Source organism: Caretta caretta, chromosome 8, assembly GCF_965140235.1.
Source record: "Caretta caretta isolate rCarCar2 chromosome 8, rCarCar1.hap1, whole genome shotgun sequence".
NCBI classification, from domain to species: Eukaryota; Metazoa; Chordata; order Testudines; family Cheloniidae; genus Caretta; species Caretta caretta.
Genome location: NC_134213.1, coordinates 67,438,677 through 67,463,459, shown reverse-complemented (window position 1 = coordinate 67,463,459; position 24,783 = coordinate 67,438,677). Strand labels below are relative to the sequence as shown.

General features: G+C 37.4%; 1 protein-coding gene across 3 annotated transcripts in view; it reads right to left on the bottom strand.

The window, feature by feature from the left end:
• VAV3 (vav guanine nucleotide exchange factor 3) overlaps positions 1-24,783 on the bottom strand; it is a 264,162-nt gene that overhangs the window by 61,993 nt on the left and 177,386 nt on the right. For all 3 annotated transcript variants that reach the window (XM_048861085.2, XM_048861086.2, XM_048861087.2), the window contains 4 exons: positions 22,248-22,349; positions 19,850-19,950; positions 9,417-9,439; positions 5,525-5,570 (listed from right to left, as the gene is read on the bottom strand). In XM_048861085.2, coding sequence (XP_048717042.2) covers positions 5,525-5,570; positions 9,417-9,439; positions 19,850-19,950; positions 22,248-22,349 — 272 coding nt within the window. The remainder of the gene's footprint in view (positions 1-5,524; positions 5,571-9,416; positions 9,440-19,849; positions 19,951-22,247; positions 22,350-24,783) is intronic.

The window sequence follows — 24,783 nt, the reverse complement described above, 5'->3', positions numbered from 1 at the left end:
TGTGGCTTTGCAGGGCTTTGAATATCAGTACGGAGACCTTGAACTGGATTCTATATTCTGTGGCGAGCATGATGATAACATATTCACAATGACCCAGGTTAATAACCAGACAGGTTTTGTACCAGTTAAAGTTTTTCCAGGGTATATGGCTTCATTTCTATCTGTAATGAGTTACAACAATCAAACCCAGAGGTCATAAATGTGTAGATCACTATGGATAAATCTGAGTCTGACAGGCTGGATCATAATCTTCTTGCCACCACAGACTGAAGTGGGTGTTTGTCTTCAGTTATGGCTATTTGCTATTGGATGCTATTTGCTAAGATCCTGTGCTTGGTGTCTGTGACAGCGGCTCTCAACCCTTCCAGACTACTGTACCCCTTTCAGGAGTCTGATTTGTTTTATGTACCCCCAAGTTTCACCTCACTTAAAAACTACTTGCTTACAAAATTGGACCTAAAAATATAAAAATGTCACAGCACACTATTCTGAAAAATTGCTTTCTCATTTTTACCATATAATTATAAAACAAATCAATTGGAATATAAATATTGTACTTACATTTCAGTGTATAGTATATAGACCAGTATAAACAAGTCAGTCTTTATGGAATTTTAGTTTGTACTGACTTCGCAAGTGGGTTTTTTGGTAGTGTGTTGTAAAAGTAGGCAAATATCTAGATGAGTTAATGTACCCCCCTGGAAGACCTCTGCGTACCCCTGGTTCCACTGTCCTATGAGACCTCTTGATTGCAAATGATATTCTGTTTGAAATAAGCTAATTTCTTGTAATGGGATGTGTTGTGTTTGTAGGTAAATGGCAAAAGTCTGTATTCAGCAATCATCCAGAGCCTTCAAGAGCTTGCACATTTTTGCCTAGATAGGTCCCGCAGACAAGAGTATTAGATATGCAGAAATTTAGTATTTGTAATGAAAAGCGATAGTTAAATAGAATGCAGCTGTAGCTGCAATTCAATGCACGTAACAATTGTGTCAATGCTTAGCAAGAGGTTACAGTTAAGTCAGGACATCTAAACATTTGAATAAGACAAGATTTTACTCTTAGATATACCATGCTGGGTGAGGCCCCCAATGAAATGAATCAAAGTCAGATATATATATCACAGGGCAAAATATGTCCCATTATGTTGAAACATGATACCAAACACTGTGGTATGCTTATGACATATACTTGGGAAGGGAAAACATCATTTAAAATATATTGCAATATTTCCTACTTTTCTAATATGAAAAATATACATTCACTATAATATATAAAAACAGATGAATATTTCTTTTCAATGCTTATATTTAAATAACATAGGGAATTACAATACCAGACTTGGGTTATGAGATTTCACAGTCTAATGTGCATAGATACCATGAAGCATGCCCCAACCAACCTCCCGCTATATCTTATTGTTTAAAAAACCATATCTTTGCTACTTTATTTCCCATTGCACAGCCAAAATGTATGTTCTTCAAGCAATAACCTCACACTTTCCTTCAGTTCCTTTCCTTTATTAATGGTGTATAATCAGTATTAAAGACTAATTTTGCAAAGCATGTATAGACCAGACATTGACCAGATACATACACACATACACAATTTTGTAAAATATTTGGAAATCAGATGAAATGTTACAGTGAATTCTTTAGGTTTTCTTGCCATTAACATGAGATACAAATCTTCATTTTGCCCCCAATCCAAAACTAAGGTTGTTTTCCAAGATTTAATCCATGCTTACAAGAAAATCAGCTATTTTAAAAGTCAGAACATGTTTCCCATAGCATTCTTTCACAGATCAGATTTCAAGTTTCTCTGAAACAAATCTGAAGTACAGGTTTCTAGTGTTCCCATTTTTGCCAAGTTTATCCTACTGACATGAAATATGTTTTTTACAGGTTTTGAAATTAAAGTCCCAATATTTTTATTAGCATAAAGGTTTAGGGTGAACCTCGTTTAAAAACACTCAACAGTGAATCCATTACCTTTTAGCTCTATTTATACCAGGAAATAAAAAGGGACAGCCAACAAACTTGCAATATACCAGTTCTATATCAAAGAGAATAACTGTGTTTTTACAAATATTGGGGGGGCAAGCTATTTATGACAATTTTTCCTTATTAACAAAAAGACATTATAGATGTTCAGCACAGTGCATGTTTTTAACAAAATAAGCCCTGAGCCATACAAATCCTCATCCGCATGCTCAACTTGAAGCATGTCAATAGTCCTACTGGCCATTAAGTCAGCTAATGTACATGCTTAAAGTAAAACATGTGCATAAGGGTTTGCAGGATCCCTCTTCAGAATGCAAAAAATTAGAGTTATTTCAGATTTCCCATTCCAGGCAAAGTTTCCTTCAAACCTAAATCACATCTTAAATCCCCTTTCCTACAAACTTTCATTTAATCTTTTGTATTATAAAGAAAATTCAAACATTGGACCCAAATTCTTACTTGCTTTATAGATATGCATAAATATGACAGTAACACATACACACAAGCACACCCATTTTGTTAACTGCAGTGTAATGTAGAGAATGCCAAGCCTGGCACCCCTAAAAACCAGTGGATAGACCACTGTGAAGGCCATCCTCAACTGGACCCACATGGGGAAGCCACAAGGCATGGGGAAAGAATCAAATAGTAGACCATATGTTTTTGCTTTTCAGTTTGCTTTTCTTTTGCACAGGTCTAGGTACACTCCCTTTCTGCTGGCTCTTCTAGCCGCTACCAGCTTCTCCCCTTTCTTATCTGTTGCCCCTCTGGCCCCCCGTCTCTTATCCTTTCCTCTTATGCAGCAGAAAGAGTGACAAGTGAATATCTTTAACTCTAAAAGAAATCTGCCAAATGCAACCACAATCTCTGAAGAGAAAAACAGACACTATCCATTTATTGTTTATAGGGTAGGACAGCTGGGGGTAGGGATCTTTCTTCACCAAAGTAAGAGCTTTGCCAGAAAAAGAAGCAGAATTACTTTAAGCCAGGTGAAAATTCCAATACCTTCATACTTGTTGCTACTTCCTGGGGGCCATATACTGCCCAGAGTCTCCCCTCCAACCTTTTAATTGATTTAAATCCCTGTCACTGGGGATTGCATAGTGTAACCCGGATTAGAATGTGGTCCTTACACTCCAAAGACAACTCAGTTTTTATTAGGTTGGGACCTACCATAGACATCTGTTATTTTTAAAATAGCCAGACACAGAACAGCAGCAGGCTACAGCAGAGGATTTGCCTAAAAAGAGCGATGATTACATAGAGTACCTATTGCTGATATCAACTAATATTTGGACATTGCAAGGACATGCTACTGAAAAACAGCAAATATCATCTTTGTTAAAAATATGGCCCATGTTTCAGTATCACAACACTGTGGGGAGCAAAACACATCAGACCTCTCAAACACGTACTAGACTAGGCAATTTTTAAAGCCTGTGTATTAAAGTTTAATTGGTAACTTTAACCTTGACTATCACTTTCAACAGAAATATCACAGTAGTGCTAGGATTTTCAGAGATTTATGATCCTGTGTTCTTGAAAAGATACTAGCACCACTGTAGTAATGTATGTCTCAAATAATTGATCTGTCTCTTACAAGTGTTGTTCTCTTGATTGCACATTGCCTTGAGAGAGAGAAGCTGTTATCTGATGGAAACACCACCAGTCAACAGTACATTTACAAGGATACAAATAAGATAGGGATTACCTTGCTATTATGACTTAATTTGAAAATTGCCACATTGCTTATACAGAAGAATGTGATCAATATGTAGTTTTCAGCTATGTTTTGTTAGCTCTTATTTCAAATATATGTAATAGCAGAATCAATTTTGCAGAAGTATGAAGATTTCTTCACCAATATTTTCAACCAGGAGACATAAATTTAGGTACCTAAAAATAGTAGAATGATTTTCAGAGGTCCTGAACTTCCACTGGCTTCCAAAAAACAATTGAGGACCAGAGTCTGCCATCAATACTAACGTTGACTGGACTTCAACAGAACTACCTGCAGAATAAGGTATTCAGAGATCTCGGCCTTAATAACTTAGGATTCAGGAAAGCACTTAAGCATGTGCTTAAGTCCCACTGACTTCAGTGGCATTTAAACACCGGCTTAAGCCACCTTCCTGAATAAGGGACCTCAATAATTACTGACTTCAATGGGAGCTGAAAATACTCAAGTTACTTATATTTAAGTGCGTACGCAGGGACTTGAGAGCCTAACAGTAGACAGCAAAGTTTAAACATTCGAGCCTAAATGAGAGCTCACACACACATGGACAATATGCCTAATACATCAGTTTGTATAACTGAATGAGTAAATAGACAATAGCCCCACTAGGCCAATGGCTTGTTACTCTTCATGCTGCCCCTTCTAATAGCAGTACATATTAAAAGTTAAACTTATTTTTAAATGGCTTCAGTTTCCTCGAGTAGAAAGGCATACAGACTGACCTAAGTGCAGAGTGAAGCAAGTTTTGGCTAGAGGCAACAAAGCAACCGTAAACCTTCTAAAACATCTCATAATCTGACATGAGTAAGAAGGGTGTGGATTGTTTCAAGTAGTTACAACATTTAGAACCTGTGCAGCTGAACACTGGGAACGATGGCAGCCTAACCAGCACACTTACTCCTCAGCAAACACACAGCTTTTACCAGGTTTTGAGATGGTGCAAGGCTGCTAGCCCATTTAGTGTTCTACTCAAACTGTACTCAGGTATCTACATTTAGAAACATTTAACAATAACTTAGTTTTATTCAGAATAACTATTACCATACACATAACAAATCTCCAGTAATTAAACTGTGAAAAGAAACATACAAACGACAAAAGCATAATTACTGTAAAAAAATTCAGTGTTAAACAGAAGAACTATTGAATAGTCTATTCAGAAAAATAATTGGTCTCCAGAGGAGATGCTCACCCAGTTAGTACATAGTTTGTAATTAAACCCTTAATTTTCTTAAGAGCCAGTGTTCGTGATTTTATAACAACATCAAACAAACTATAGTGAAAAATACAGCCTTTACGAAGGTGTATGTAAAATTACAGACTATTTATGCCTTTTTTTGGAGAGCAGCTAAAGTCCAGTCCAGCAAAGCACGGATAAATCCCAAGACAGGTTGAAAGCACCGAGAACTTTGTAGGATCAGAAACTAAGGTTTATACAGTAGCTGCCTGTTTTTAACAGCAAAGTACACAAGGGTGGAGAAACTGCTAACCAAAAGCCCAGAAGCTTTTCAATGTGCAAACAAAGCTGAACAAGCACTACTTATAAACATGCATGTAAAAAAGCCTGGAGTTCAGTCAGTCATATGACTATATCTTTGAAAATACAGCCAAGCCATCGATTTAGACGTGCAAGACTTTAGGTTCCCAACAGAAAAATGTTCAATGTGTTCTCAACACAGCGTGCAGTGTAATGCTGATCATGATACAGCATGATGTTATAGCTTGAAGCTTTCTTTTGCCTTTTTAATTCAAAACGGTAATTAATAAAAGGTATAAAACAAACCTGAGTCCATGTGCCTGGAGTTTCTTCGAATTCCATTAGTTCGTTTCTGCATAGCAAAAATACAAGTCAAAAGCATGTATAAACCAGTTTTCATTTCTAAGTATAGTAGAACCTCAGAGTTAAAAACATCAGAGTTACAAACTGATCAGTCAACCTCATACCTCATTTGGAACCAGAAATACACAAACAGGCAGCAGCAGAGGCCAAAAAAAAAGGGGGGGGGGCGGCGTTCAATACAGTACTGTGTTAAATGTAACTACTAAAAAAAATAAAGGGAAAGCACATTTTTCTTCTGCATAGTACAGTTTCAAAGTTGCATTAAGTAAATGTTCAGTTGTAAACTTCTGAAAGAACCACCATAATATTTTGTTCAGAGTTACGAACAACTTCCATTCCCAAGGTGTTTGTAACTCTCAGCTAAACTAGTGTTTGTAGTCTACTAGGCAAAGCCAATTTTTAAAAAGTTCTCTTCCATCCTACAATGGGGTTAATGCAGAAATATCATGTGTTAATATTTTAGTGTTGAGGTGCAAGTGACACAAAAGGTTCATGTGTTAGTCTGTCACCTCTTGACATCTGGGTTCAAACTCCACTGAGATCACATGTGAAAATGATTGTAATAACTCAGCCTATTTTATAGTGGAAAAATACACCACACAGTTTGCAATTGTCTGACTCAGGGAAGGTCCGGGACTAGAACAGCAGCAAGAATGAATGCGAATGAAGCTGCAGTTCCAATAGGATGGGACCTTTACACTGTTCTTGCTTTGTACTAAAGCTCCTTATAGTTAACAATGCCTGTCCCATCTCTCAAATGAGCATTTAATTTTTTTTTAAAACATGACGTAATAAACTTTTATTCTATTTGTTTAAGTTTAGTTTAGGCAAACTGGAGCCATATGAAATCCCAGGTACACTATACAAACATAATGGTTTATTATTTGGCAAGTGCTGATTTGTACCAGTTGCACAGATCTCTGCATTTAAATAGGCCCTTAGGAACTCCAGTGCATAATAAGGTATATTTGTACGTTAGTCATCTCCTCCTGCTACTTGTTTTAATTAGTAGCTTGCATGAGGGCTCATGCAAATTACAATGTTTTACTCAAGCCAAGCAGAGCAAAAACAAAGGGTGCAATCAGGTTTTTTAAAAATTGAGACTGTATTGTTTATTCACACTGACACAGAGAGGAGAGGAGCCATAAGCTTGGGGTGAGGGGAAAGTTGGGGGAAGTTATTGTGGTTGGTTGCAAACTGTTTCCATGGATTAACTGGAAAAAAAAAACGTGATAACTTATCAATGTACAATAAAATTACATACACTAAAAGAAAGAAGAGGGCATAAAAATACCCAAGGAAGTAAATGTTGGGAGTGTGTGAAAATGTACTGAATACTTCATCTTATGTTGTTATTATCAGCAGATCTTCACATTTTCTGCAACATAAATCCATCTTTTCTTAAAAACCTGATCTTCATTTACACTATGTCCCCTTTACACCACTCTGACAGCATAAAGGAACCTTAAAGACATATTAAATACATTTAAGGCCCCTTCATACTACCAGAACCATGTAAAGGGGCCATGGCACAAATGAGAATAAGGCTCCAATTTTACATTCTACATAAAATCAAGGTACAGAAACCTCATCAGGAGAAGGAATTTTTTCTTACAAAAATCTCAAGAATCAAGTTGGAGGAAGAGGCATGGAAAGAGGAGGAATAAAACAGAATTAGGATAAATATTATCTCATCCAGTCACATATGTTCCTCATTGGTAGTTTTACTCACTTCTGGCAACCTTGTCCATAACATACCATAAGCAATCTGTTTATAGCTTCTTCAATACTGTATGCCATGTGTAATGATCAACAGACTTTTAAGCAAACAAACCAAGCTGTAGTTTTGGTATTTAAGAATGTTCATGTTTCACAGTTTAGAGAGAGATTAAAAATGTAAAAACAAACAAACAGCACATGGCAGAAGGTAAGGTAGCAAACTGCTGGTGGTGAGGATTCTATTAAAATGAGCACATGCAACAGACATTTTAAAGTGAGTTTATAGCACTGGCAACTGAGGTCTTCTACATAATCATAAAACATGTCTAAACACATGCCAACCACTCCTCCCTCCTCCCCTCAGAGTTCTGTCAATGGTTTTTTTATCCTTATAATGTGTGATCCCCTCAAGGAAAACCGAGTAGTTCTATACCCATTAAATCCTGCCCACTCCCATAAACCTATCAAAATAGGGCAAACTAATGTCAACTATAAGAATTATTTTATGATATGGACACCTGCCCAATAGGAGATGAGCTGAACTGAACTCAACATCTCATCACACATAGGCCACTGAACAGTTATCAAAAGGTAATAGTTCATGGTCCATAATGACCTGTGCCAGATCTCAACATTTAATGGGGGTCACACAGGTGAGATTCCATATCTATTTAACAGTCACCACAACCATCCAGGGCCCATAACATTACAATTTAATTATCCAAAGCACTAGGTTTTCTAAGCTATAAGTGACAGAAATGTATATCCTCCATTAAATTCTCCACAAGTCAAGGGGGTAAAAAACCCTGTTACCTGCCCAGTATAGAGAGCTTATATTTTCAGTCCTAGATTTCCTTTTACAATTCATTTAGCCACTAGATCAAACAACATTAATATTACTAAAGATGACAGGCCTTTATATAACACTTCTGTGCAGGTAAGTGGTGTAAAACAAAGCCAGTTGTCAGTAGGGTTCTATTAATTCCTCCAATAGGTTTTAAGGAAATTTAAACAGGTCTATTAACATAAGAACTTCCAAATAGCAATTAGACAGCAGAAACTAGCTAAAAATGTGCACTATCCTAGGAGCAGGCTGAGAATACAGTCTTAGTTATGTAACATTTATTAGCAGGCAGCATTAATCTGCCATTATATTATTATAACAGTAATACTTTTCTTTTGATTTGCATTGCCAACCTGAGTCATAGCAGGACAGCATGCAAGTAGAGACAATCACAAACCTGAATAGGTAAAATTATCATCCTACAAATTTATATGGTGCTCATAACCATAATGCCAGTTTACAGAATGAATTTACATCCACTGATCTAAAATGGATGCTGGAAACGCAACATAGTGTCCTGGGTTTAAAATATAGTCTGTATTTTGACAAAGTTAGTGGGAAGTAGGACTTTTACTTCTTTCTGTACCATAATGGAAAGACATCAGCAATATGCAGTGAGATACCTCACTGTTACTTGCAGTATTCTTAGAGCTTTGTCATGACATATCACGCGTACCGACTAACTTCTCTGGACATTAGTAGTTCATTTTGCTGTCCTGTCAGGATTAAACAAATTCCATGGTTGCTGAGTGACACTAAGAAAGACTACGGTTATGTAAAAAGTCAGCATTCCACTGCAAATTTTGCAGCTTACTGTAGGCTGAAGAATTCCAGATTTATTAGTCCGTAGTAATATAGTATTATTGCAGAATTTGCTGAAATTTACCTGAGGATAGTTTTATCTCTGTTGCCAAATTTGGCCTAGAACAGTTGGAGACCTGTGATCACTGATATTCTGAGTTAAATTAACATTGTTTTACTTTCCCCCTATAATTTAAGAAAACCTACATTCTTCCCACTATCCTAAACACTGAAAAATCTCAATGAAAATTAAGTTAATCCCCTGCAATTTAATATAGATATAGCTAATTGTTAGTGCATGTACATGGAGTCACTTCTACTGCTAGAGTTTGCATAACTCTAAATAAACGTAAGTTAGCTGCAGAAAAAATACATTATCTGTAGCACTGGCACAGCCGTACGAAGTAAATGAACAATTTGTAAGCCATCAACAAAATAAATATCGCATAAAAATTGAAAATAAATCCTTACCTCATGTTTCAGGATCCCATGTTCTGAAACAAAAGTAAAAACGGGCATTATCAGTGCCTGTCAATTTGCTCTTTTATATATATCTCTGTACTGTGCTGCCTGAGAACACACTACTGCTTTGTTTTGCTAACTGATACCTGTAATATGGTCCGACAGCCCTGGAGCTGAGCTAATTATTGTTTTGCAAACTGTGTTCTTAGAGCTGATTGGCTCGTCAGGTAACACTAAACCAACACTATAAATGGCCTGTTTCTAAGTTCTGCTGAACTTTCCAACAGTTGTACGCCAAACAATCAAATAATTTAAATCTTTAGAAATGGTTATACTGAGTTTCAAAACACTATGTAACTGCATACACTTTGGGAAATTCTATAGTTAAGATTCCTATTGCAACTGTAATTTAACCTTCCTCTAATCCCTTTGCATCTATATAATATTCTATATTGCTGTATAATCAGTTCAATGTTTTGCCTACTGGTTGTGGTGGGAACCTTAGCTTTGATGTTTCCTGAGATTCATGTACTTAAATTCTCAAGTAGCACTGCACTAACATACTGTAGGTTTTTTTGCAATGAGTTTCCTCGTTTTCTTTTAATGAAATAAGAAAAGCAGAATGAGAAAAGGATAAAGAAAGGTACTCTTGTGGGTTATCAGAATGGCTGCATCAGTGTATTAAAGCTGTGTGCATACAGAGCACCACATATTTCTATGAACCCAGCAAGGGTCTGGGGAACGGGGTGGATTTTGGAGTGTGTGATTAGATCAACATACTTTCTAATAAACACATCACTGCACCTGGATTTTATTTTACTGCCTTATCACACAGCTGTGTTTATTTCTATGTGGCATTCTCCAGGCCCACTCCTGATATCTGGAAAGGAAAATTATGTACTGCACATGTCCAGTGTGTAGTTTACAACCACAGAAAATTTCCAAATTTTTTCAAACTTGGGTGTGAAAATCAGAGTCCAGAGCCCCAAAGAATAAGCAATTGAATCAACTGATTGTATACAATATTACTGTACTATAAAAGTATACTGAGTAAGATGTCATAAAAAATGGTGATATGTTGGTCGCAGATATTACTGCATGATGTATGTATGGGTTGTGTATAAAGAATTATGTATGTGTCCTGGCAATGTGTTCTTAAAATGTATTTTAGAAACAGTGCATAAACCGAGCCTGCCCTAGACAGACAAATGTGGATTTATCTGTCCGGCTGGCTTGATTTCAGGCAGAGGATTATGAAAGTACATTTACATATAGAGTAAACAAAACAATCAAGCTAACTAGCAACAGAGGGGGAACAGAGTCAACACCCCACGAAGCCTTTTGGCTTTTGAGGCAAAGACACTGGACTTTGGGAAACAGAAGGGGAACAAAAAGACGTTCTAGTTGTCCCTCAGTTAGGGCAAAACATGCATTTCTTACCAAGGACAAAATACTGAATGAGCCAAATATGAAGCTCTAAAACTAAACATTTTGATTTGCTAAAGCTAAAAAATGCATCCAAAATGGTTCTTACTATATGGAACAAACCTCTTGGTTACTAACATTTTATTTAAAGATAAACAGACTTGTTGACAATAAGAATATGAACCAAGAAATCTCAGCAGGAGACTGGAAGGACAGAATGCTAGCAAGTATGAGCAGTATAATTTTCCCCTCATGGATGGAATGCCAGGGGAAAATTTTTTTGTCACACTCAGGGAACTTTTTTTAAAAAGGGTTGTAAAGTTTTTTTTTCAGCTTTACCAAAAATATTCATTCACCTTTGTGTACTAAAAGAGCAGGGGAGGAAGCAAAGGAATAGTTTTGAGGAGATTATTAAGGCTGAGATTTTCAAAGGAGCCCATTAAGTGTTCAAATCAGACTTGAAATTCAATAGGATTTAGGCACTTAACTCTCTTGGACTCCTTTGAAAATGACAACCTAAGGTAAGGGCATGAAGGTAAGAATGAAATTACCTTTTTGGCCTTATACTCCTATATAGTATCACTACCTTGGCATTATAAATTATTTCAACACTGAACTAAGTACCATATGAGTACCATGAAAATGGAATAATTATAAAAGTTCTTTCCCAATCGCAAGTTCTGTTAGTGTTTTATCTTCAGATCCCATATGTCTCAAATATTAGAGTGCACTGGGTGCCTTTCTGTCCTGGTGTGGGAGAGTTTATCGGAGGAGACTTGGGCTTTTGAGTGAAGAAAGCACCTTGTCTTAATAGCTGACGTGGCTTATTGCTGCTTTTTTATGAATATCATAAACACTAATCTTGGAGTGAGTTTCAAAGTTCACTAGGATAAAGTGAGTTCAGTATCCCAATGTTGTGATTTGATGTAGAAAGAGAAGCTGAATGATTAACTTCTAATATTTGGGGCTCAGAGAGATGCAAAAAATCAGTAATATAGAAAAGCTATAAATATCCCTGATAGCTACATATGAGTTTTACTGAGAGAAGTATTTATGGTAATAGGTCACATTAATGATATTTAGTGTTCAAAGAAAATACTATACTACTCCATTACCCCAAGCCAGCAGAGATTCTGTTGTTAAAGACTGAGGGCCAAATTCAAACTTGGCATAAGCAAATGCAACTCCACTGAAGTTGACAGTATTTCATCTATTTACTCCATGTCTGAATTAGACCTTAAAACTTTGCCAAAGTGACATTTACTCAGGAAGACCCTTCAACATGTCTAAAGACCACAGTGAAACTAACCATCTGATATCAATATTGCCAAAAAAGACTTGTTTATCTATAGCATATATACACAAATTTCATTCATTATGGCGGGGTTCTCAAACTGGGGGTCAGGGCCCCTTAGGGGGTCATAAGGTTTTTACATGGGGGGTTGCGAGCTGTCAGCCTCCACCCCAAACCCCGCTTTGCCTCAAGCATTTATAATGGTGTTAAATATATAAAAAGTGTTTTTAATTTATAAAGGCATGCTTATATGAAAGGGGTCACCAGTACAAAAGTTTGAGAACCACTGCATTATGGTGAGAAGAAAACTGCTAAAGTAAAATCTATAGTCTCCAACAAAGTGAAATCATTACTATTTTAAGCTAGTGCTTACATCTATTCAATTTCAGTCTCCATATATCCATATCTTTGCATCAGATCCTTATGTGATTCACTTCCCCATGAGTTTCTGATTAGGAGTTCAAGAGCAGATTCCTTGCTTCATCTGCACAGAATTATTCATACTTGTGTCCTAAAATGCCGTACCTATTAGGCAGAAGCTCTCTTTTTTCTGCCTCTAACATTTTCATTTCTATTCTTAGTATTTCCATAGTTTGTTATCTTAAACTCATGGTTGTCTTTCAGCTTTATTTTGGAAGTTCACAGTAATCAGACTATGAACCCATATTACAGTTTCAGGGAAAATGTCCAGGCTATAACGGACATCTTTTGACCAAGATCTTGACACGCTTCCACATTCTTTTTATCACATTTCTCCTGGATAATTGCAGTTCATAATTTGTGGATCTTCCTCTACTTCCCTTATGCACTCACAGTTTGCACAGAATTGTGCCTCTAGACTCCACAAAGGAACAATGATCACTAGACATATTAGTCTAGTGCTTAGAAAACTATACCTGCCTTCAGTGAAGCAGCAGGCTAACTTTAAAATATTTTGTAACCTACACAGTAGCAGAACTCCTAACAAGCATGATTCTTCATATCGGGAAAAAGTATCGGTCCATATTATGGGACCCATAACCTCCACTCTCGTTCAGAAGGCCTTTGGAGAATTTCTAGAGCAAGGACTGTACCATTTGATTTTACAGAGATTTGGATTTCATTCTTCCTAACAAATTTGATTCTCTGACTTATTATTCAATTTCTAAAACATCTTTGAAGACTCATCTTTTTAGCACTGCATTTTCATAATCTCTACATATCACTATTTTTGTAAAGCATCCAAACTGGCATCAAAGCAAGACAAACTAGTTCCTACACTGCTGCTATAGAAAATAGGGTCACAATGTCCACCAGCAGAATTTTTACAAAAGAAAATTTTAATTTAAATATGGACTGGTTACAAACAGGACAGTGTAGCCATTGAGGGTATGTCCACACTGCAAAAAAAAGCCCCATGGAACATGTGCTACAAAGCTAAAAATAGCAGTGTAAACATTCCCGCTCAGGCTGAGAGCCCTCTCAGAACCTCCCCCTGGCTGGGTTTCAGAGCCCAGGCTTGAGCCCAAGCAGGAACATCTACACTGTTATTTTTAGCCCCATTACGTGAACCCAAGCCAGTCGACCTGGGCTCTGAGATCTACTGCCATGGGGTATGGTTTTTTTTATTGTTGTTGTTTTTGAGATCCTGAGGGATCTCAGTTTTGACAGCAAACTGCTTTTAATGGATCAGTTCAGCAAAATTTTTATGTTTTGTTTATAGACTGAAGTCATGAGACTATTTGGCCACATTCTCCCGATTACTACAACAGCAACATGAACAGCATCTAGTCCAGACAAGTGCGCGACTGAACAGATAAACAAGTTAGTTAAACTGGAGAAGATGAGGGTTAATGTGAGAATTGAAAGGTTGGTAAGGAACTGGTTAAAGAGGAGACTACAATGGGTCATACTGAAATGTGAACTATCAGGCTGGAGGGAGGTTACTGGTAGACTACTTCAGGTATTGGTCTTGGGACCAGTCTTAATTAATTAACATTTTCATTTATGACCCAAGCACAAAAAGTGAGAGTGTACTAATAAAACTTGCTGATGATACAAAGTTGGGAGGTATTACCAATATGGAGATGGACTGGAATTTCACACAAGATTCTGAAAAACTGGACAATAGAAATGGGATGAAATTTAATAGTGCAAATAAGAAGTTTTGCTATAAGTTGGGGACATAATCAGTTGGAAGTGACAGAGAAGGAGAAAGGCTTGGGTGTATTGGTTGATCACAGGATGACTAGGAGCTGCCAATGTGACGTGGCCATGAAAAAGGCTAATGTAATCCTAGGATGCATCAAGCCAAGTGTTTCCAATAGAGATAGGAAAAGTGTTATTACCATTATACAAAGCACTGGTGAGATCTTATCTGGAATATTGTGTGAAATTCTGGTCTCCTGTGTTTAAGAAAGATTAATTCCAACTGGAACAGGTGCAGAAAAGGACTACTAGGAGATTAGAGAACCTACCCTAGAAGAGGAGACTTAAGAAGCTTGGATTCATTTACCCTAAACAAATGAAAACTGGAGATACAACTGCTCTCTATAATACATTAGAAGGATAAACGCCAAGGAGGGAGAGGAGTTATTTACGTTAAGGTCCAATGTTGGCACAAGAATACATGGATATAAACTGGCCATGAACAAGTTTAGGCTTGAAATTAGATGAAGGTTTCCAACCATCAGTGTAGTGAAGTTCTGGAATAGCCTGCCAAGGGAAGTAGTAGGGGCAAAAAACTTAATTTGTTTCAAAGACTGAGCTTGATCATTTTATGGAGGGAATGGTATGATGAGATTGGCTAGAATGGTATGTAGCACATTTGTGACTGCTAGTAGCAAATATCTCCAATTGCCAGAGATGGGACACTAGATGAGGAGGGCTCTGAGTTACTACCGTGAACTCTTTTCTGGGTGTTTGGCTGATGGTTTTCGCCAACATGCTCAACAGCTGACTGACTGCCATATTTGGGGTTTGGAAGTAATTTCCCCTCAGGTCAGCTTGGCAGAGACCTTGGGAGGTTTCCACTTTCCTCTGCAACATGGGAAATGGGACACTTGCTGGTTTAAATTAGAGTAAACGGTGGATTCTCTGTAACTTGGAGTCCTTAAATCATGATTTGAGGATTTCAGTAACTCTGCCCGAGATTACGGATCTATTACAGGAGTGGGTGGGTGAGATTATGTGGCCTGTGATGTGCAAGAGGTCAGACTAGATGATCACAATGGTCCCTCTTAACGTCTAAGAGTCTAAGTGGGAATAGCTTAATCTTCAGTTATATAGCAGAGCAACTGCTTGCGTGCTAACTAAATGAACAGTGAAATATGGGGATACAATAGGGGAATACCTGTCTTCTTTTTAAAAAATTTTAACTTTTATTTTTTAAATGTAGAAAATGTAAAGTAGACCACTTGAAAAGGAGGAATGAGGCTATCTGTTCCTTATGGCTCACAGTGAGGGCATATGGACTCTATGACCTTACATCGTATATAGTGAGGTGTTATGAGAGTATCACAAGCAGTTGCCCAGGACAGGACTTTGCCCCAAAGCACCCTGATCCCACAGTGATTGTTATTCAAGCTCAGTAAGGATGATTAGTTCAACAAAGGCTGAACAATATTATTTAAGTTAAATAAGAAACAGCAACTCTCCAATGAGCATTCTGGGACTTGAACATTTGTTGGTCAATGCTATGGTGGCTTTGGAGGACAGCCAGCAAATCTGTAGCTACTGAACAAGCCAGGGAAAGGTAAATAGGGAAAGCTGTTGGTTTTATATCACGTCAAAAACACATCTTGATTATGAATAGTCTCATATAAGGTAAAAATTACGTGCTGCAACATACGAAAATCTACACAAGGAGCACGTGTACTTTTCAACAAATATGTTATAATAAAAAAGTAGCTTCTTTCATTTACAGTTCATACACTTCTGTAACATTTTTTAAACAAAAGGAGTACTTGTGCACCTTAGTACTCCTTTTCTTTTCGCAAAGACAGACTAACACGGCTGTTACTCTGAAACCATTTTTTAAACAAGTAATCACATACTATCCATGCATATGAAAGCTATATATCCTTTTCATCTCAGTCCATTTGGCTCTTTCTCAGGCAGAACTATCTGAAATTGTGGAATTTAAATGAAAAAGGAATCAAGCAGAGGCTATCTTGTTTTGTGGTTTTGTTTGGTCTGGTGGGGGAGCAAATGACAACAGATTTTTATCAAGTAATATACATTAAAATTGTGTTTTAATCAGAGCTCATGTGGAAGAGGAATCCTCCTGACACCATTTGTTTGCTAAAAGATGACAGTGTGAAATGTTCCAGTTGTTCGAGTAGCAAATTTGGGGTGCTCAGATCTGCCTAGCTACAGCACAGTGTAAAAATGCCAGTTTTTTCCTATTTATCTATGTCTGAATATAAGATGATTCTAACATCCATTCTCTGGAGAACCTGGAGACATCTATAAACAAGAGGTTGTCATGGATTTTACTTTATTTATTAAATATTTCTAATACTTTTGCCTATGCTCAGGGGTTTATCTCATTGAAAGATTATATTGTCTATGCAACCAGGAAACAATTGTCTGAGACACTCAATCCTATTTTAATGGGAAGGATATAGCAAAAGGGGTGGTCTGCTTGAAGTATGATAATGTAATAAAGTAGATTGGTATTTCCCCTGATTTAGATTATTAAAATGGAATCAAGCTCAGTTATTGGCATTCTAGGGTAGTCCTGAGAAGAACACTGGGATCAAGAAACTGTAAGGCCCACAGAGCTGACTCCTATTACGTGTGCACAATGAAAGGGGGGACATGAGGTGGCACAGCTTTTCCCCATCTCTTCAAAAAACACAGGGAGAATCCCTCCCTGCTCTCCTGCTCCCTGGCCCCAAGGAGTGCTGCTGCCCTAGATCCCGCTCTTCACTGCATCCATATAGCATCACTTTCCTCTGGTGATAGGAAGAGCCCACATTACCAGGCAGGAAATCAAGGTGAAATGGCCCTTCTATCCCCTGTTCTGAGCAGCACTGCATGCGTGACAGGGACAGGCTCAGGGACTGGAAGTGGAAAGATGTTTGGAGAGCTTAACTTCAGATGCTGGTGAAAAGGAGGACAGTAAAGGAGAGGAAGAAGGTAGAGGGGGGAGAAATACCAGCCTGTGATATAGTGATGGAGAGTTCAGGCTAGTGAGCACAAGCATTGTGGATAATATATTTTGAGAAACCTAAGTTTTTGATTTGGACAAAGTTGGGTGCATCTTCACAAAAGATATAATGAAAATATATACATATTTGTTAAAATCTGTGCTTTGTTACAACTATTCAACGCCACTGAAGGAGTCTGTCAGAATATGAGCCGAAAGGGGAGGCAGGGATGAGGATTTGATCAGAGTTTTAACAGTAGAGAAGAGCTGGTGGGGATTGGAAGTGAATGACAGAAGAAATGAAGGATTGCTTGGGCATGAACAAAGCAGCACTGAAGGAAGAAAGGATAAGTGATAGCGGAGGAAGTGAACACAGCCACAGGACTTCTACAAGAGATGTTCAGTGAAGTAGGAGCAAGAACAAAAATAAGAAAAGCCAGGACTGAATTTGGACATTTTATACCATTCAGCAATTTAACTGATTACCAGAGAACTTTTATCATTTCAAATATTGAATTGGCCTCCTTTGAAACAAGACATCTAAAGAACTGGCATATGTCTGTCTATAAGTCATTGCTTGACAAAGTAGTAATTTATTTTTAGATTTAGTCACATCTCCCTTATCAGTGTATCACCTAAATCTGACACTTATTAAATTTGTCATTCTTAAGGTTTCATCTGTCTCTAAAAGTCTGTGTTTTGAATTTTCAGTAACAGGCTTAGAATGCACTACAAAAGGCCCTAAACCACTCAGGTAAAGTTTTAGGCATCATTTCAGACAGCTCAGTGAAAACATCTGCTCAGTGGTCTAAAAGGAAACAAAATGTTGAACTATATTAAAAAGGAGAGAGAAAATACTGAAATATTAGAATGCCAGTACATAAATTAATGACACACCCTCACCTGGACTATTGTTTTGAATTCGTGTCACCCCATCCCAAAAAGGATATAGCAGAAATAGAAGACTGAAAAGAAGTCACAGCCTGCTCCTTAGTGATCAGTTTTAAAACAAATTTTCTGATTAGTGTGGGCGGGGCACTTTTGTTTTAACAAGTTTGTAGATTCTACAGCAAGTACAGAAACATGGGAGCCTTCATATAGGCAAGGAAAGGACAAATGAAAAAGAAAAGTGTACATGCACAGAAAAAAATTAAACAATCAGAATAAACCAAAATAAAGCAATATGCAATAATTACATCATCCAATTGCACTGAAGTGTGTTGAGCAACTACTGATTCATGCCAGAGTCATATGGTACTTCTATTTTTAAAAACTCAGGGTAAAACATTTTAAATAAAATCCAAAAGAACATACTGTATCTTTGGGTGTTGTAAAATGAAAATTTATTCAGTTCATTAATTCATGAAGTAGCATGTGTGTGATTATTTTGCCTCCAGCAACTGAACAGCATTACTTCAGTGTATATTCAGGAGAATTGAGGAGAAATCTGAGAACCTGAGTTAACTAAACATTTATGACTATTATTGTTGCTTTAGATTGCACCATGTATATATATAATACTTTCCAAACAAATTGAAACATGACGTCCCTCCCCTTACGGTGCTTGTAATCTAATTAAGATAAAAATATGAGCAAAATGATAACAGGTGAAGGTGGGAGTGGGGAAGAAAGTGGAAATAGAGGAAGCTGTTCCTAGGGAGTATAGATCTCTTATGGCAAACTGATTATATACATTGTTTATTTCAGTTTTTAGTTACGTTTGATTGTTTTAGTTAGCAGTAGGCCATCCAGGAGCAGATATCAGACAGATAAACAGAGAAGCAAAGAGAGAGAGAAGAGGTCAGAGGAAGGGAGAGCTTGGGAGTTGTAGGAGAGAGGCAGTAGCTTAAGTCACAAGAGTGGATGAGGTACCAGGGATAAGATGAAAGTGGAAAGAGGAGGACGAAGCTCTGCAGGATCTGAACAGAGAGAGGAAGAAGGGAGAGCCTCAGACAGATACACTGAAAGAATGATTAGAGAGGTAGAAAGAGATTCAGAAAAGCCTAGAGTGGGGAGAAAACCAATGGGGAAGGAGTCACCAGGTGGGATGAGAACAGAAATGAGGTCCTTAGATATGGACAGTAGTAAGCCATCAATTACATTTGTGAGAACATTTTGAGTGGAGTGTGTGGGAACCATGGAAACCAAAGAGATCGAAGAGAGAATTAACAGGGAGAGGAAGATGAGGCAGCACAAACAAATAGCTCAAGATGTTGAGAGCAAAAGAGGAAGATTGCAATGGAGACACTTGGGGGAGGGGCGTGTCAAATGATGGTTTTCTTTATAACAGATGTTCCTTATGAGCAGTTCATGATTAAAACCAGAACAATCTGTTAATGTACAGCAACACAGGCTAAGGAATCTGCTATGTCCTACAGCAGTTCTCACTCCCTTCCTCTCTCACATTTCAGTTTAGCAAGAATAAAAGTCACTATGAATTTTAAATGCAATTCTAATTGTGCTTATAAATGGTAGTTTCAAAAGCATGCATGTTACAATAAACACAAATTAGAAGTAAATTAAACCTTAATTATATCCAGCAAGTTTTATGTTCTAATTAAAAACAGTATTCCAACAATAAAAATGACTTACCACCTGAATTAGCTCTGCCACAATTGTCTAATCTCCCTAAACATTCTTTGTGCGCTCCAGCGCCACACTTAGAACATAAATAGCCTTGATAAAATGTTCCTCTGTAAAGTAAAATTAGATAGTGATTTATTAAGTGATAAAAATCTGCATATGTGAAATAATTAGCATAAAGAAAAATTTTAAAAATACTGTAGATGGCATTAGAAGTCATTTGCTGTGCTGTACAATGATTGTACCTAAAAGCCTGAGGAAGAGCAACAGATCATGGGTAACATGCAACTCCAGTCTCCTTTTCATAACTTCAAGCCATTTAGAGCCAGACAGTTCTCCTGGATTACTGGTAGAATAACATATTTCATTTCAATTGGGCACAAAACGGGGTTTGGCATGGTACATGCCAAAATTGTACCAAGTATAAATACTACAGTGACCTATACTATCATTGAGCCACACTCCATTTGATTTCAATAGGAATGTATAATGAACATGCATAATAGGACAGGATTCATTTTGGAGGATTTATTTTTTCAGGAGAGAAGATTTTATTCCCTATATTATTGACTACAAATTGCTTCCATTAAAAAGAAAAGTATAAGGAAATACGTTGATTAATTTTAAGAGCTACTGAGCACACCTCACAGAGCCATGCACTCTCCCCTGGAGGAATGGTATGCCTACACTGATTTTAGGCACCCGCAGCTTGCCTGTGCCAGCTGACTTGGGCTCAGAGGGATTGGGCAAAGCGGGTGTTTAATTGCTCTGGAAGCCTCCCACCTTGCAGGGTCATAGAGCCTAGGCTCCAGCCCGAGCCTGAACATTTACACCACAATTAAACAGACTCTTAGCCCAAGCCCCACAAGCCCGTGTCACCTGGCACAGGGCCAACCATGGGTTTTTAACTGCAGTATAGATAGAGTTGCCACCTTTCTAATTGCTGGTAACCTCTTTCCCCAAGGCCCTGCCCCCATCATTAATTCCTTCTCCATCCCCCCCTCCCCCCGGGCTCACTCTGCTCCAGGGCTGGGATGGGAGCTGCTGCAACCTGACAAGGAGGTGGTATGCAGGTAGGAGGAAAAACCTGGTGCTTCCCCCCACCCCACAGTAAGTGGACTTTTGGTGTCCAATCAGTACACTTGACGGACACGGCCAGGTCCCCTTTTCGACCAGACTTTCACATACCCTAACTCTCATAAATTATAAGCTCAACTTTGAACCCCTTTGAATTTCAAGTGGGGGTTTAGATTCAAGCCTACCCATGGCTTTTATTCCAAGTCTGACCCACTAGGGAAGTAAGGAGTTCATTGGTACATGCTTCGACCATCATTCCAGGAGGACATACTTCCATGCTGATGATGCTCATTAAAAAAATAATGTATTAAATCAATTTGTGACTGAAGTCCTTGGGGAGAGAATTGTTTGTCTCCTGCTCTGTGTTTTACCTGCATTCTGCCATATATTTTGTGTTATAGCAGTCTTGGATGATGACCCACGATATGTTGTTCAATTTAAGAACACTTTCACTGCAGATTTGACAAAACAGAAAGAAGGTACCAATATGAAATTTCTAAAGATAGCTAACAGCTAAAGCACTCAACCTAAGGTTTAAGAATCTGAAGTGCCTTCCAAAATCTGAGATGGACGAGGTGTGGAACATGCTGTCACAAGTCGTAAAAGAGCAACACTCTGATGCATAAACTACAGAACCCAAACCACCAAAAGAGAAAATCAACCTTCTGTTGGTGGCATCTAACTCAGTTGATGAAAATGAATGTGTGTCCGTCCCACTGCTTTGGATCATTATCGAGCAGAACCAGTCATCAGCATGTAAAATCTCATTTTATATTGTTTTATTTCTATTATCTTTTTACAGTGTCTATATTTGTAATAAAAAATAATATAAAGTGAGCACTGTAAACTTTGTATTCTGTGTTGTAATTAAAATATATTTGAAAGTGTAGAAAACATCCAAAAAATATTGAAAGACATGGCATTCTATTATTGTTGAACAGTGCGATTAAAGCTGTGATTAATCGTGACTATTTTTTTAATCTTGCAATATATCGTGATTAATTTTTTAATCATTTGATAGCCCTATTTACAACCTATATAAAATTGAAGAGCTGGAAGCAGGAAATAGAAGGGGAGAGAGTGGTGCTAGGACGCTTGGTAGTGATGAGTCACAACGTTGCGGGCATGAGATTTTAAATAGGCTTTCTGCTCTCATTTTGAGGTCTGGTAAAAATTTTCAGCACCAAAACAAAAACACATAGGTTAGGTTTGTTTTACAGATAGTCTGTCTTGAACAGTTCTCTCACCCTGCATGTCATTTCCATACTCTTTTTTCCCAGCAAGGTACTTGAATTAAATTAAAGTCAATACTTTACACTATAAGACTTACCTCAGAAGCATTTGACAGACTTTGCAGGATGTGACACGAGTGAAGGTGTGCATTTTGAACTCATGAAAATTTGTATTTGCATTGTCCGGTCTTATGTTGGATCTAGAGAAAAGTAAATTACATTATTTGATAATACGCTTTTAATTAAAGAAATTTGGGAATACGGTGCACCAAATCTAAACAGGGAATCTGAATCCACAAACTGTGAGCCTATTTTTGCATTGATATTTCTCTAAGAGACACAGTCTGTGCCACACACCATGAAACAAAACATTTTATTATCCACGCCTGTTCCCAAAAGATGTATAGTATAAGCCATTTCTTAGAGACCACAGTAACTGGGAAAATAGCTGCACACATCAGGGAAGTTATTCCTTTCTATTCTGAGGACCACTTCATATGTCAAGAATCATCTCATGGATCTACCTCTCCTTCCAATTCTTCACTGCTTGAGTCTCAAAATGTTTCGTTCTGTGGATCATCAGCAAAGACCATATAGCACAGACTGAGAACCATCGCATTTGAAAATGCGAGCAGCGTATGCTGGACAGAGTTGAGTCACAGTTATCCAGCAACAAATTAGGTAACTAAAGCCATTTCAAAAGTAATTATAGAATATTTACTGTTCTTTTAGCTAGTGTTCCTTGAATGAGTTTCCTAATGCCTACAGATGTCTCTGTACATTAATTTAGCCAATAAAATGGCAGGCCTCTAGTTATGCTACTAAAATATCAGCTTGCTTGTGGGAAACATGTACCTACAGAACTAATACATCTATAACATATGTGGACTATTTGTTATGATCATATACTAGTTTATCTTCCCCATTGTTTCTCTTTAAGCAGTACTAGCTGAGAAAAACTCCATTAATCATTTTGTTGCATTGTTACCTTGTTGAGGGTTTTTAAAAACACTATTTAGCATTTCATTCAGTTTTTCTTCTGTAACTCTTTCCATTTCAAGGAGTTTGTTTGGACTGTGTATTGTTCTCCATTACAGGGTTTTGTAGTTTTTGTTTTGTTTTTGTTGCTGAGCATTAGTATTCTTGTTCATTTTTATGTTCTATATAAAGCTCACAAGCATTTAAAAAAATTACATTTAGATTACTACAATGCTAAAAGAACAAGACCATTGATATGCTAAGAACATACTTTGTTTCTAGATAACTTTGTGTAAATCGGTACCAGTGGATAAGGGAAAATAAAATTAACCCTTAATAAAATGTTTTATTAACAAAACAAATTACTTATCACACTGAGGTCTTTAGGATTATGTATACTTCTGGTGCTTTGCTAAACTAACACAAGAATTAGAATGGGGGGGGGGGGGGAATCGAGTAAAGGAAGGGGAGAAAATTTAAGAATTTGAGACACCTAAGGAAGTAGTACCCAAGGTGTTATCAGAGGCATACAACTGGCTGGTAAAGCTGGAGATACTGATAAGATGAAATTTCACTTTTTCTATATTATAAGCAATTCCCAGAATAAGATATTTGATAGCGATGAACTGCAGTGATGTGTAACACAGGCAAAGATCAAAACATCAGTATCTTTACTACTGAGTGAACACCTATGAAAAATATTCAAAGCAGCTCTTGAGTAGTTAGTATTGATACAGTGGTGTCAGAAAGGTCAGTCTTTTAATGCATCTCCTGAATATGAGTGTGCTGAAAATGACACTGAATTTTTAAGGCAAATGAGACTTCTCTGTTTTTGTGCTTGTTAATGACCTTACTTTTAGCATTGTTTTCCACCATCTGACTAATATCTCTTGTTGTCTATGTGTACAAGATACAGTGATGCAATTGTCCTGTATACTAACCTCCTAGAGGAGGAAGATATAGATATGATATTATTTCATTTTGGAGATTATCATTATCCTATCAAAATTACCGTGGAGCAATGTGTTTTTAGATTGTAAACTCTCATGGGAAAGGACTGTGTCTTAACGTGTATTGTATAAAGTCTAACACAATGAGGCACAGTTCTGACAGGGGTCTTTTAGGCCATGCAAATAATAATGTAAGAATTAAAAACTCTCAAGAATAACTTACAGTACACACTAAGCACCTAACAAAAGCTACTTCTTTCTTCAACATTTCGATTCAGAGAAGGATACAGTTTGTGAAGGTATTTCAAGAGTATCAGCCTCACACACTCAGGCCTTGTCTACACTATCGGGGTAAGTCGACCTAAGTTACGCTACTCCAGTTCTGCAGTTTCTCTTTGGAGTCTGTTTTTGAAGTTTTTTTGTTGAATAATTGCAACTTTTAGGTCTGTAACTGAGTGTCCAGAGAGGTTGAAGTGTTCTCCGACTGGTTTTTGAATGTTATAATTCTTGACGTACGAGAAACTGCAGAACTGGAATTAATTTGCAAACTGGACACCATTAAATTAGGCTTGAATAAAGACTGGGAGTGGATGCGTCATTACACAAACTAAAAACTATTTCCCCATGCTAATTTTCCCCCTACTGTTCCTCACACCTTCTTGTCAACTGTTTGAAATGGGCCATCCTGATTATCACTACAAAAGTT